This window comes from Nasonia vitripennis, chromosome 5 (assembly GCF_009193385.2).
Source record: "Nasonia vitripennis strain AsymCx chromosome 5, Nvit_psr_1.1, whole genome shotgun sequence".
NCBI lineage: Eukaryota > Metazoa > Arthropoda > Insecta > Hymenoptera > Pteromalidae > Nasonia > Nasonia vitripennis.
Window position 1 is genome coordinate 1,715,039 of NC_045761.1, and position 14,861 is coordinate 1,729,899.

At 47.2% G+C, this 14,861-nt stretch overlaps 1 protein-coding gene across 3 annotated transcripts in view; it reads right to left on the reverse strand.

Moving 5' to 3' along the window:
- Positions 1–9,702: 9,702 nt before the first annotated feature.
- Positions 9,703–14,861, reverse strand: part of LOC100679702 — a 104,937-nt gene continuing 99,778 nt past the window's right edge. For all 3 annotated transcript variants that reach the window (XM_008203647.4, XM_032600455.1, XM_032600454.1), the window contains 2 exons: positions 14,165–14,779; positions 9,703–14,088 (listed from right to left, as the gene is read on the reverse strand). In XM_008203647.4, coding sequence (XP_008201869.1) covers positions 13,800–14,088; positions 14,165–14,779 — 904 coding nt within the window. In that variant the 3' untranslated portion in view covers positions 9,703–13,799. The remainder of the gene's footprint in view (positions 14,089–14,164; positions 14,780–14,861) is intronic.

The window sequence follows — 14,861 nt, forward strand, 5'->3', positions numbered from 1 at the left end:
TTGGCTCGGCCATGAATGACGCGCGGCCGCGGCGAGCCTCGGTGAGACTCGCGGGGGCGGGGCTTAGCGGCACACGCTCACGCACACCACGTGACTGCCGCACCACCCACCACAGCAGCCACCGCCGGCGAGCCCTCTCGCGGAGGCTGCTGCTGCTGCTGCTCCTGCAGCCTCTCTCGGGGAGATGTTTCTGTTTTGGTAGTCCTGAACCCGCTACTGCTGGCGATGCCGATCTGGATGCGGGATGGCGAGGGAGCTTCGCTTTCCGAATCCGAGTCTCAGGATGGCGCTTGTCACCGGTGCTCGACGTGTTTTAACGAAGGTGCATTAATGATCGCGATGAGCCAAGAGCCGTCTGCACGAGCCCTCACCCCTGCACATCGACGCGAGGGAGACGCGAGGAGGCGGAGACCGCGACGGCGCGTTCGAGTGTCTCTCTCTCTTCCTCCTCCGCATCGGCGAGGATTCGCACTGCAAGAGGGAGAACAGCCAACGACACCCTCGCCGCGCTGCTTTCTATGCTATACTCCCGCCGTTGCCGTAACACTTGTTGAGCTACACGCGTTGCGCTGCTTCGTCTCTTTCTCTCTCTTTTCTCTATTGTTATTCGGATTTCGTAACAGTGCCTTAGCTGCGTCTGTATTAAAAAACTAATGCTTAGGATAACCATGACCCTTTCTGCCATATATAACGCTTCAGCAGTTAATTGCTGTGCTTACTATTGCATCTGATTAGTAGAAGAGCCAGAGTATAGTCAGACATAAATGCTAGACATATAACGAACCCATGAGCTGATCCGTGTTTTTCTCACGTATATTTAAAAATAACTTTAGTATAATTCAAATAAAAAAAATCCGCAAATTAAATCTACAAAGTCCTCAAGCATCAATCACACACAGTATACGCCACAGCTTAGCGCAATCCCCGTCGTTTTTTTCTCCATGAAAAGTCGACAATCTCATCGGAATGCACAATTAAAGGCTCCCACTCGGGCAATATTAACTTTCCAATGTATTTACAAATCGAGACAGCAGCGGCAGCAACGGCAACTTTACACCCGCGCGCCACTGCCCATTAAATCACCCGAGAGGTTCGCGCTCCACTACCGGCGACGCTCCTTACTTCGCCTTCTCGGTTTTTTTTACTCTCGCCTTTCCCGGGGGCGAGCCGGCGCTACAATAAAAAATTTAATCAAAATGCCCTCTTGGTAATTTACAGCTCGCAGGCTCAACCCTTCCCTCGAGAAACCGCGTATATACGCTGCCGGCTCCTTTTTCTTGCGCAGCTCCGGAATCGCGAGACTGCTAGGCTTCTCGTATTTTCCTGGCTTTTCTTCTCTTGATTTAGACAGCACAAATACGCGTTTCTTCACGTTCGAATCCACTCGTCTTATTTTCTCCGCGCGACGTAAGTATCAAACGGATCGAAGCCGGGAAAGGAGTGAGCCGCCCTGAGGAGCGAGCAAGGGAGAGCATCGGGAGCGAGAAGAAAGCCCCGTAAGAGTCGTAGAGTGGCGTCGACGGCGCGATGCGGCCCATTTGCCGCGAGCAGCAGCGGGGGGTCGTCAGCCATAAAAATAATACCTCTTGTCTTCACTCATTTGCCGGCAGAGCGTGTACCTTCGGCTTTTTCTCGGCGAGCGACCCGCGCCCCTCGTAAATTGCGAATTAGAGCGAACTTTACCCATTACGTGGATGCTGTGCTCTCTCTCTCTCTCTCTCTCTCTCTCTCTCTCTCTCTCTCTCTCTCCGCTCGCTGTGTGTCTTTCCTTCCCGAAGAAATTCCTCTGGTCTCTGCTCCGATTGTCCCTCATCCACGTACGCGATCGAACCTCTCGGACTTTGTCCCGACGATGTTTTAAAAACGTCGAGAAAAACATCGCGAAGTCAGCCAAATGGACAGCGGCTCAAGCGTAAAGGGAAAGATTATTCCCTCATTAAATAAATCGCCGGGCTTATTGATTCGAGCATTATTGTATTTAATAATGCAAAAGCGCACCAAGACGCAGATAATACTCTGTCCGCGGGGCGAAGGAGGAAATGCATCAGGTGTGAGCCGTAATAACACGGCTCGCGCGCGCGCGCGCAGTCGTGCCCTCCGACCCCCGGCGCAATATCCAGCCAAGAGAGAGAGAGAGAGAAAGGCAAAAAGGAGCGAGCGCATAGGAGTAATCACGATCCAGGCGTTCGTATCAATCGGCCCGGAGAATCATTACGCGTCGGGAAAAACGTCTGATCTGTACGGGGATTACTGTGCATGTGCGAGGATCAAAGGGATCGATGTAACTACGTCAAGTACCCTTGATTCGCCGACGCGGACGATTGAGCGTGTCACTGCAGGCGCGGCGGCGGGCTCTTTGACGCTGCGTTGGGCTTTGTCTCGCTTTCTCAGGACAGATTTTCTTATTCTCGTTTTGTTTCCGAAGCATCTAAAAATAAAGCATAATCCGCATCTCTTGATGTCACTATAGAGCTTGTAAACACCTCCCAGTGTCGCCCTTCAATCCAATAAACAAGTGCGCGCGGGCGAAATGAAATTTTTTTCTCACTCGCTCTCGGGCAGCTCTAATTTAAAGCGGCTTTTTAACGCCGCGCTCGAAGATTTTAGGCGCTTTTACTTTCGCGCGATAAAGCGACGAGTAGAGCAGGAGAAGGCGCGCAGTAGGAAAAAAAGCGCGCGAAGCGAATCGCTCGCGCGCAATAGCGGGGGTCGAAAAACGGGGGAGGCGCGAGAGAGAGAGAGAGAGAGAGTTTTTACTGCTCTTTTTTATGACGCAATATAGGAGAGGCCGGACGGCTCACGGAACTAAACCTATTACCGGCATACCGCAACTCGCTGATCAAACGTATAGCTGTAAAAAACAAAGCGCGAGAGACAAAGTTAAATGAGCCGCCGTCGGTAATTACGTGCGTGGGTGTTTGCGTGTATATAGCATACGTGTATAGGGTGAGAAATATTTATTGTCCGAATATCGTATGCGCGAGGCGGCATTGAAATATTTATATTAAAATCAGATCAATGGGATTACTCCGCGACAAGAGAGGACATCGCGGGGGGAGACCGGTGTTTGGTATTAAGCTCGAATTAACACAGGCTCGGGGCAAACATATTGTGTGCGGCGTGACCCTCTGTCTCTCTTTTCTCGGGATTCCGACGGGGCGCGTCCTAAAAAGACGCGAGAAATCTTTATGAAAAGCCATAATTCATTTTTCGCAGCTGCTTCGGCAGAGCCTTCGGATTCTCCAGTCCCGCGGCTCTCTCTCTCTCTCTCTCTCTCTCTCTCTCTCTCTCTTTCTCTCTCTCTCTCTCTTACTCTCGGGGAAAAATTTACGATTGTCCCCGCGTGTAATAAATCGTCCGGGCATAAGAATTCAGTAATGCCGTACAGGTTCGTATCGCGCATCGAGAGGGTTGTTGCTCGAAGCCCCCGAGTGGTTGTATGAATTAGCGAAAAAGTCCATTGCGCCGTAATCCAGTGTCGCAGAGCCGAGGCGGCAAAAGGCTCACATATAGCAAGTCGAGGAGGCGAGAAAGCAGAGGTGATAGAGGAAAATCGTAAAGAGAGAGGGGGAAGAGGGCGAGAAAAGAGAAAAAACGAGGCCGAGAGGGGAAGGGATGCAAGTAAATGATAGAGAAAGCGCAGGAGAGGGAGAGAGTAGATTTAGGCTGTTTGCAGCAGTGGAGATGCGGGAAACGAGCCTCCGGTAATGAAAAGCGCGAGCCGCATACCAAGTAGCAGCCTCTAGTCCGACCTATAGATATATCCGCGCGCGCGCGCATGCTGGGGGATGAGAGGGAGGCTGAGAGGAGAGGGAGTTCCTATAACGGATAGTGGTACTAGGTAAAGGGCCAGACGTTCGACCTCGTCTCTCTCTCTCTCTCTCTCTCTCACTCAGGCGTTTCTCGAATCACGTAGAAAAGAACGGAGCCAAGAGGCTTCGTTTCGCGCTCCTGATGGAACTTTTGCTACACGAGCTAATCGTCGATGCTAATCCGACTGTTCGAGCATCGCTCTCTCCCCAAAGAAACGCGGGTCATCGGCGAGGAATAGAATTTCCCGGACTTTGAAGCTCTCGAAAAGAAGCTCGACTTTCGAGGGCATCGGTCAGTGTGTAACGGCCAAGAGCCCGGCGCACATTAAATTTGTATTTTTACGCTGATTCCACGGGTTATCCGGCTACGTGCCGAGAAAGAAAATCGCCCCGGCGATTAACGATCGCCGCTCCCCGGAGACCTGCCGAGAGGCAACTTGGCCGTATACGTACACACACAAACACACACATGCCCGAGAGGAGAGCAGGTGATACCCTCCCGCGCGGATCTTCTTCGGTCCCTTCGATGTTATGGCGCGCGATACGGAGAAACGCGCTCGCTCTCGGTTTGCCGCGGATATTTTATTTAGTAGCTATCAAAATTTATAGATTCGGAGCTAGAAGTAACAATGCGGGAGCCGGCGTAATCCCGACGGATTTTTTTTCTCTCGGATCCTGATGTTTGACCGATGCAAATTTCTCCCAATGATCATACGCGCCTCCTCGAGATGGACAGGAAATCGTCAAAGATGCATGAAATATACCTATAGGTTCGCGCTGTATCGAGGTGTATTTTCCCCGAAAACAACCAGCGCGTCTGCGTTGAACGATTACATTTGTCAGGCAGCGACAGACGGAGAGGAAAATTCATTTGAAAAAGCCGAGCTGCGCGTGAAATACTGCTAATTTATTCGCGGAGAGATCAACGGAAAAAACGAGAGAGGGAACTGCAGCGATTTATAACGCTACGCGACGCCGGAAATAATTCACGAAAGAAGAAGGCGCGAGAGAGCAAGAAAAGTAGAAACGAGAGCGAGTGGATGAAATTATACCCCGGTGTATTGTAAACGTCGCAAGCGGGCTCGCGACGTCGAAGTTGCGGGGCTTGACGAGCGCCTCGCGTCTTCCCGAGGCGTTTTCGGCGCGCGAGATTTTTATTGGATTTAAATACGCCCCGGCATATTTTGAGAAGCCGGACTCCTGGGGTTTAGCCAATCTTGTGTACACGGGGAAAATCGGTTTACACCTGCGTGTAACGGCGCCCGAGGGATTGCGCAGGTTGAACTTGGTTTACCGGAGCTGAATAATCGCTCTGATTGAAAATATAGCCGTTAATCTACAATTTTCGTGGAAATTCGAACGAAGCGTTTATTCTTTGGTATATGGTCGCGTGACAGCATAATAAAACTATAAAGTAGCAGATAAAGCTGAATTAAGCATAAAGGAGGATTAACAGATCGGCGCGGATAAAGCAAACGGTGCACTTTGCAAATATAATAAACAGAGCCTGTACGTGACGGAAATTCCATCTCCGAGCACACCACTCTCTCCCTGCAGCATCGGAGCATTTTATTTCGATACCTAATCGAACTCCCCAGTCGCCCATACAAACACACACAGAGCATACCCACCTACCCCGTCTTCCGTCAGATATCGACGTAATCGTTCGAATAAATTTCTTCGCTCCCCATATATGCACTTGGAAAACTTTGCCTCCTCCTTATAATTACCTCGCGATACGGATCTTCGATTTGAAAAATCGTCGAACAACTTCGCCTTATCTCGCGATGTACCGCAGAGCGGTAAAAGGCATTGGGAGTCAAAAGCCGCTGGTGTAGAGAATGCGGTGTACGCCGTCAGTGGACACGCTTTTAAATCCCCATTTTAATTTTCCCGCAAGCACTTGATCCCCCTCGCTGATGGGGGTTTTATTCATGCAAAGCGCCAGGGCTTGACCACTGACCCACTTGGGGATGGGCTTATAACGACGTCGGCTCGATTTTATCCCTTTAGACTGTCCTTTATAACCTCGCGTGGACGGCGATTAGGCGGCGCGTGCAGTTTTCCCACGCGTCGTTTTTCCTCGTTCGTTCGTTATTCAATCTGCGGATGCCAAGATTTCGCGACTGCAGAAAGTCCAGTCAATTAGTGGATTTTGCGAACAAAGGAAAAAATACGTAAACACACAGGCGCGCGGAGACAGAGGCCTCGGAAATTCAACTGCGCCGGTGGACGACATCGTCGTCGGGCTGATGAGAAAAGGAGCCGTTTGGACTCGTGACGCTTGTGCAAATATTGTGAAAGGTAATGAAGCCACGAGAGCAAACGTTGCCGGCGGACGAGAGAGCGCAGAAAGAGAGACAGAGAATATTCGTGGAGGCGCGCGCGCGTGCAGTCTTGACCCGTGTCACCGGGATTACCGAGCAGCCAGCTCGGCTTTATCGGGGGATCGAGAGTGTATACCTAGAGGACAGTCCTGCTTTAATCACGAGGCAGCTCTATAGCTCTCTTTCTCTCTCTCTCTCTCTCTCTCTCTCTCTCTCTCTCTCTCTCTTCCGAAATCCGACTCTTATTTTCGGCGAGGAAGAAACGTTGCTCTTCGATTCTCGTCTCGCGCTTTGAGAAGGAGAAAAAACTTGCCTCGTAAAGATGAATACAGCCGCGGCGTACAGTCGGCGGTTCGCCAGCGCGCGCACACAGGGCATCAAATATACATTTTTACTGCCGAGCACGCGCGAGCGCGGTGTCCCTTAACTCAAACGAATTACTCCGATTTCCGTAAGTGCGGGAGGCCCTTAAGGCCGCCTCGCCGGCGGGTTTAATTTATTTGCGATTGTACTCGAAAACGGAAGCGCGCTCTTTTTACTCTCGAAATCATACCCCCGCTGCGCGGCAGCCCAGAGCTCCGAAACTCATCTCGAAGATGACAAACTAATTTCCCTCAGCGGCTGCACGCTTCTCATAAATCAAAGAGAGGGATGCAGTAGCAGTAGCGCATCAGCATATACACCGAGGGATGCAACTTTCCGCGAGAGCTCGATGGAGTAACCGCGTCACGTTGTCACGTCGAGGGCAGCAGCAGCAGCAGCGGCAGCGACGACGAGGCCAGCATAAATAAGCCCCGGGCTTTACGAGCACCTATAGCTCGCCTCGGAGCATACGCCGCGAGAGAGAGAGAGAGAGAGAGAGAGAGAACTTTGGTGTTGTGTATATAGTATGACCGGGAGTTCGAGCGCTCGTAAAGCTCGACTCGCGTAATTTCACCGTCTTGGTCATCAAGACGTTCTCTCTCGCTCGCTCTATCCGCACAGTAGCTTGCGCCAAGGGAGAGAAGAGCTTCGAGTATAGGACACGCCGAGGCCGTAAACATGGATGCGAGAGAGAGAGAGAGAGAGAGAGAGAGAGAGAGTCTTGTCGCGTTGGCGTGTATACAGTCCGCGAGTGCCAGCTGCTTATCACGTAGGGCTGTATACGACTTTTTCATTGCGGCGAACAGTGCTGAGCAGCTCGCGTCTGCCTTGATTGATGTCGTTCCTGCGCGAACACGAACTCGCATATTTCCCCGCATATGAATGTAAAGAAGCCCGATCAAATTTTCTCGCTAGGTACACACACGTCTTCTAATCGCGAGCGAGCGAATTTCGATTCCAGAGAGAAATTATTATCATCGTGCATACGAAATCAATTAGCATAATAACAGTAGGCGAGAGAGGACCGCAAACCTAATTTACGCGCGGCAGCCTTTCCAAAGGCGAATTGCGCACACACGCACGCACACGACTGCGGCGCAGCGGGCTGCACAAACAACAAGCAATTGCAGCGGTATAGGCCGCGCGCATTACGCATTCGCGGGGCGGCCTGCATATGCGCGCCCGCGTATGTATGCAGTATAGTGGTAGGTATATTCGTGGTATACAGCGGGCTGCTGCGCTGCACACGCCTCGTCGCGGTCGCAATTATCCGGCGCGGCGCTGATTTATCGCGCTGAGGGAATAACTAAACGGCCGCGTGTGTGTACATGGGCGAGGAATTTCCGCGAAACCTGTGTTTCCAGCTGTGCGGGGATATAATTTTTGTGATTGATTATTCGAAGCGACCCTCCGATCTCGATCGTTGAAGTACTTTTTTTAATGCATAACTATCCAAATGACCGGTCGTAGTTTCTTATTTAGCAAACCAAGACGCCACGAGAATATAATCAGGAGAAAACTAATAGCGTCAACTCCTACAGATGATTTCCCGGGGGATGCATTCTGCGACTTATTACGCGCGACGCAGTCTCTCGAATCAAGCGATCAGAGAACTTATATACAGCGATGCATATACAGCGATGGGTTCCAACTTGAACGTTTCTCGAGGAAATCGGCTATTTACGGCGCACAAGCACCTGAATATTTCACACGGAGAGAAAAATGGAACACCTGCAGCAGCACATGACAAGCCGTCGGGCATACACCTACACCTACACAAAACTTGCCTCTTCACAAAACGTCTCTCTCTCTCTCGCTCTCTCTCTCTCCCCCTCTCTCTCTCTCTCTCTCTCTCTCTCTCTCTCAAGATCAGAATATCGGTGTGGGTACATACGAAGCGACGGCGTCTTGTGCATAATGCAGCACGAGGACGAGTTCAGCCAGCAAATGTTGGGCGCTAATATATCTTGATGATGGATAGCGGCTGTGCCTTTGGTCTTGGCAATGAGGCTGGGGAAAAGCAGGCCGAAAAATGCATCCTCTCGACTCTATGCGTATAGGAATAGCCATAAGCTCGAGTGCGACTCGACCTGGTGATAAAAACTGTGCGCCTCTGATATAACGTTCTTTGATGCTTCTACGTCGCGAGGACGAGAGTTTGGAATCGGACAAAGAAGGGAGCTCGAGCCCCCGCATTCAATATTATCGGGAAAGTAAAACTAAAAACAGAGATAAAATTAGAAAACAGATGGAAAAAAGTCGCGCGCAAGTATAGGGAATATAAGCAAAAGAGAGGGGGAGAGAGAGAGAGAGAGGGATAGGGCAAAGCAGAGCAAAAATTGAAGAGAGAGAGGGCGAGTTGGGGGTTGGTTGGTTGGCTGGCTGGCTGCTACGTCGCGCGATTCGCGATGCCGGGCACGTCGCCGTCAGACGAGCGTACGTGCGACACGACTACGCTTTTACGCTGCTACTGCTCTCTCTCTCTCTCTCTCTCCCTCTCTCTCTCTCTCTCTCTCTCTCTCTCTCTCTCTTTCTCTCTCGCTCTCTTTTCCGCGTTCGAGGAAAGTTCGTCCTCTCCTTCTGCGCTCCGGCTGAGAAATTCGCATTTCTAGCATCCTACCACCCCTTTTTCTTCCAGCTACTGCTGCTGCTGCTTCCCTTTTGCCGAGCTGCCTTATATTCTTCTTTTGCTTCGTCTGCTGCTGCTGCGGCTGCTTCTGCTGCACAGATAGATGGCTGGAGAGGAAGTGGTGGAAGGTATTTTGATGAGCTTTGTCTCGTTAAGTTATCTCGCTTGGTTTTATTGAATGTCGTTTCTTTCGAGCTCCTACGCGATTGTTTATGATATTAAGGAATAAGAGCTGTGAGTATATCATTGCAAAATATTCGGTCTGTGCTGTCACTTGATTGGAGAATATTCAATAGTTTATGTTTTGCAAAATATGAATTATCAATAAATATGAGTAAGGTAATATTTATTTGTTTTCAAAGTCGTTGTATTGTTTGATAAAATATCGTTAAGGAACCAGTCGATTCTTATGTTACCATGAGTTGCGTCGAACAGCTGTAGGTAAAGTAGAGTTCCTTATGGTTAGCTTGCGGGCATTGGATGGGCACCTGCATTATCATTAATCGTCAGTTATGTGTATTATTATTTCAGGATGAGGGCGATGAAAGGGTAAATAATCGGAATAATACACTTGAAAATTTATTCGTCTTTATTTTTGAAAAGTTGCCGAAAATACATTGTGGTATTCCATAGAGTTGGAAAAACTGTTTAAAATCCTTCAATAATTAAATCTTTATGTTAGTAAGCATATAATTATACTCATGAGAAAATGGCACGACATTATGTGTGTGTGTGTTGATGGATATGTGAGAAAGATAGGGATAGGTGACACGTACGATCGAATCTCGTACAATCTAACGATGCAATGATTCCGTGAATGAAAGTGATATGGTGATGAAGTATGGTTTCGAAACTGTTACATATCATATGCGTGACGTGATGAACAATGAAGAAACTGGCTGAGGAACAAATGCATGCGACTGCACGTACTATCTAAGATAGCGCATAACACGCATTTACAACGCTACGCTTAAAAAGAATGACGCATATTTAAGCAGTCGGCGTCGCTTACTAAGTTTTACTCTTTTTTTATTATTTTTTTTTCTATTTTTTCGGTGATTTCCTTACTCCCGTAAAAACCTTCATAACGCTCGCGCGTCTGAAAAGGCACATTATATCAATACATCGACTTTCGAGTCGAGCTTGTCTTCCAAATTCTAAAGCAGAAAAGAGCTTTCCATTTGGCTCGCAACATAGAATATAGGGTTTCGCTTGATGTTAATAATTGTTTGATCGTCGAGCGAAGCGTGTCACTTCGTCTAAGGCAGTCTTGGTAGTCGAAATACAAGTGTTCAGTGGCGGTTTTGCGACAGAACATCTTAGTTTTTCGAATCGACGCGCGCTCTATCGACATCCGAGCTTGCAAACTTCGAGGCTTATTTTTCAACCTTTATTTTCGTCTTTGGAAAAAAAGTTGTCGCTTCGGTTGCGGAACGACTCGTGAGTGACGAAGGCGCGCGACGTCCGAAATTCTTAAGGCGACGATCGCTTTAAACACACGCTATATGCACGATCGTCGAAGAATAGATATATAACGATTACACGAAAACTTTACAAAAGACAACGTCATTATCAAGCTCTAGGCTGCAAAGGCAGTTGGACAATCAGTTATTTACAGGCAGCCGAATACAGGGATCACCTACTGCAAGCAAACCGTAGTTGGTATACCTTTCTTTACAGAAGCTCTTAAGCAGAAGAAAAACGGATTACCACTATAAAGTTTTTTCTCTTTTTTTGTGTTTTTTTTTTTTTGTTTTTAACTATTTTTTCTCTCAGTAGAAACAGTTGAAAAAGATGAAAGAAGAAGATATAGAAAGAAACTTAAGGTACGCATGCAACATTATACGAAATGCGCATATCGACGCAACATCATGGCACACATTGCGAGAATGTTGATACGACGATGCGTCGCTCGCTTTTCAATTACGACATTACGTATATTCGATTGTATACTCGAAAACAGTGGCTCGCGCCGGTCGACAATGGAATTTCACGAACTTTTTGTTTATCCTTTACTGTTGTCAGATCCCTTTGTCGACGAGCGAAAGCCGATTCTCAACTAAACTGCTTTAGTAAAGTTAAAGTAACTGATAATAATAGAATTATAATAGGGATAATAAGTTATCGCTTGTTCTGCGATTTTCATGCTCAATATATAAACATTGTTCAATATGATAACTAAATAATAACTTTCATTATTTCAGGTACTTTATACACACAATATCGTGATAGATAAAGTAGATATTGCGCCTTACAATCTGCAACAAATTAACATAAAAATAAGTCTTGTCAGTTTTACTCCTCTTTCTTTTTGAAGACATTTGATTTTCGAACATAATATTTTTTTTATTAATGTGACGTGGCATAAGAGTGTCCTTTAGAGAAGAGAATATTATCATTTTCATTACAAAGTAAATCTTATGATGAAGAATATAGTTAATCGTATGAATAAATACATATCTATGAAAATTAAAATATATGTATTATTTACAAATTTTAGAAAAACTTATTCGAATTTTTATTTATAGAATCTTAGATTATTAGGAACAAATTCTTACGCCACGGAATTGAATTACAAAAAGGAATTCAGAGGAAAACTGACAAACGATTTCTGAATTCAATATAAATCAGCAGCTATATGGATAAGTTACTCATCGACGTAAAAAGTTGTCGTGGTAAAATTACACAAGCTTCTCTAATATATATATTTATTTACATATATATTATTTGTATTCTCTTTAAAACTCGTTTTATCTCTCGACGCAAGTATATAAAACGTTAAATACTGCGCGATAATCAAATTGTATACTGTTTGCTAACTATACTCGTAGACCGCAAGTATGCGCGGTTACGTAAGTACTCTTTTTCTCTCGATATGAACGTCCATCGTCTCGATGGACGCCTTTGTATAGTTTGTGCACTCGCATTTTTTTTATTCGCGTAAATCGAACGCGTTTTATTTCATTTTGAAGGCAGCTCCTTAGGAAATGTCAACGTTAAAAATCTTTACAACTCCGTAAAGACACAAAAAAAATATATTAATAAAACAACTGGTTAAAAATAGTACGAAATGGTTATTATATCACCGTGATTCGCACGCGTAAAAAAGATCATCAGACTCATAGTCGATCGGCTTATTTATAAATGCCGTCTTTAAGTAGCATGTTTCATTTAAAGATTCTTCTGAACTTTAGTGGATCTTAATGATAATTACTCGTATAAAAAATCGTATCATCATTAATTTAAAACTTCTTAAAGCTATATACAGCACTTGTTTACACGGTAAACGTTTCTGCTTGTCATTTCTATTTTTTTTTTCATGCTTAAATAATGATTTCGTTTTCGATTAAAACACGGATGATATTCAATAGGATATGATAATTAAATTCATCGTGCGAGAGAGAAAACATTTGTAAACAATCGGAGCACGAAGGCCTTCTCTTTTTTCGATGACTAGTTGACGGTTTCTGAACACATTGTTTCATGTTTTGTTTGCTTGCTATTCTTTTATATCTGTTTAAATAAAAAATGTTTCAGCTTTTGTAAAAAAATTACTCCCATTCAATGTTTCGTGCTTGGAAGAATCTGTTAAAAAATATTTTCTGCTTTTATGAATCCAGCCTGCGTGCTGTTGATGAAAAGTGATATTTCGGACAAAATTGCACTAATCTAGCATGCAGTCGGCGTTTATACTTCTATAAACTTCGAAAAATATATGTACTATGTATACAACATCGTTAATTTTAGAAATTTTTTCCGACACACGCGCGCTGTCGAGCGTCCTACAAAAAAAGCTTCTATAACCCAACGATTCTTTTGATTATCAGGGGACGACAGTCCTGTACACTATGTACAGCGAGAGCAAAAAATTCTTTCGGTCGGCCACATGTTTGGACGACTAAAAATTCGCGATACAAGGCACGTATCTATACATCGTATAAAAAAGCCACTTTTTACTTTCGAAAATTGGCACAAGTCCAAAAGCTCAGTCGTATGTCGATTATTGCTCTAGAACTACTTTTTTTTATAAAAATGCCCCTGATTTATATTTTTCATTTTTTTTTTCATTTCTACACTCTCTAAACCTTATCCTTTGCAATGAATCAATAACGCGTTATTCGTTCAGTACAAAAGTACCCTTCATCTCCTATAACATTTTACAGATCCGCACTTTCAGTCTATTTGATAATTGTCAACAAATTTCTTTGAATCCCTCCCCTTTTAAACGCTCGTATAAAAACATCGCTTATCATATCAAAAAGGTACAAAAAACCCTGAAAAGTCTGTCAGTCAGTCTGAAAATGCGAATAGCCGGAGACGCGACGAAGTCGTCCTTCGTCCCGCCTCCGAAGCCTTGCGACCTCATTTTTCTAGCATCTATACACCCACGCAATCTACGTAAAATCCCGTAAAGTATGAACAAACTCGAAGGCACGTAGACATTCCACGGAGCTCCAGTAGTGTCGGCCCACAGCGAATCCTCCACACTGTATTCTCGTCGTCATCTCTCCCCGACGACGATGAGCATACTCACCGTGAGATCCTGCGCGGCTCGACACGAACTCTTTCTTCCGGCAGACGCGAAGCGCGTCCCACGTCTCATGGCGAGACGGAAAATCGTCGGCAAACGGTGCAGAGCGTCAGTCTGCGTCTCCGTTCTGTGGTCGCTCAGACCGGTGGTGGTCCCCTCACGTAGCGCAGCTGCGGCGTCAGCGAGAGGTTCAGCGAGTTGCTGGCCTCGCAGCAGTGCGGTTCCAGGAGGCAGGCCGCGCAGAAGAGCGCGACCAGGGCCAGCTGGAAGGGCAGGGCTGCTCGCAAGATGCGCCAAACCCAGCTGCGCGGAACGTGCGGCTCCTTGTCCGGCTCGTCCGTCGACGTGACGTTGCCCGGGGTTTTGTTGGAGTGAACCTTGGAGGACGGAACGCTGGCTTCGATGTGCGGGGCCTTCTTGCGCTTGCTGTGTTAGGTAACGGGACATTTTTTGTTAAAATGACAATCAACGAAGGACAATTAGCATTGACGTGTAATCTTACCTAGGAATTGGGTAAGTCTGCGCAGCAACGGGTCGTACGTTGGCTCGCGACTCGATACTGGCAGCGGTGCGCACGATGAGCTCGCGGCACTGCTTCTGGAGTACCCGGAGTTCGGCCTCGGCCTCCTCGATGCGTCTCCAGAGCTCGGCGAGGACCTCGTCGCCAGCCGAGTCCGGGACCAGCTGCGTCTCGAGACTACGGGTGAGCCGACGCAGGGCAGCCAGGCGACGTTCGCGTTCGCTAAGCTCCTGCTCGCTACCGCTGTCGGAGATGCCACTGTCCGAGAGGGAGCCGCCCTCCAGGCCGATGAGGGAGCCGTTGAACGAGGACTGCGTCGCGTTGCCGCTGTCGTCGTTGCTGCTCTGAGCCGTGAGGGTAGTGTCGGCTAGGAGGCTGCTCTGCTGCGACGACACTTGGTTGTTGACCTCGTGTTTCTCGGACAGAAGCCTGGCCACGTCTCTGACCGAGGAAGCGACTTCCATGGTGGCTCCGGCCTTTAGGGCCGCGTCCAGGACGGCTAAGGTGTCCTTGTCCCTTCGCAGAGCGCACTGAAGCTCCGTGAGACGCGAGTTGAACTGCTGGACTGACTGCAAGGCGCAAAGCTGCTGGTTTCCCCTGTAAGTAAACAATTTTAGTTAGGCAAGTGAAAGTCGAGCTATTATGCGCTGTAGCATGAAAAGTTTCACAAATATACAAG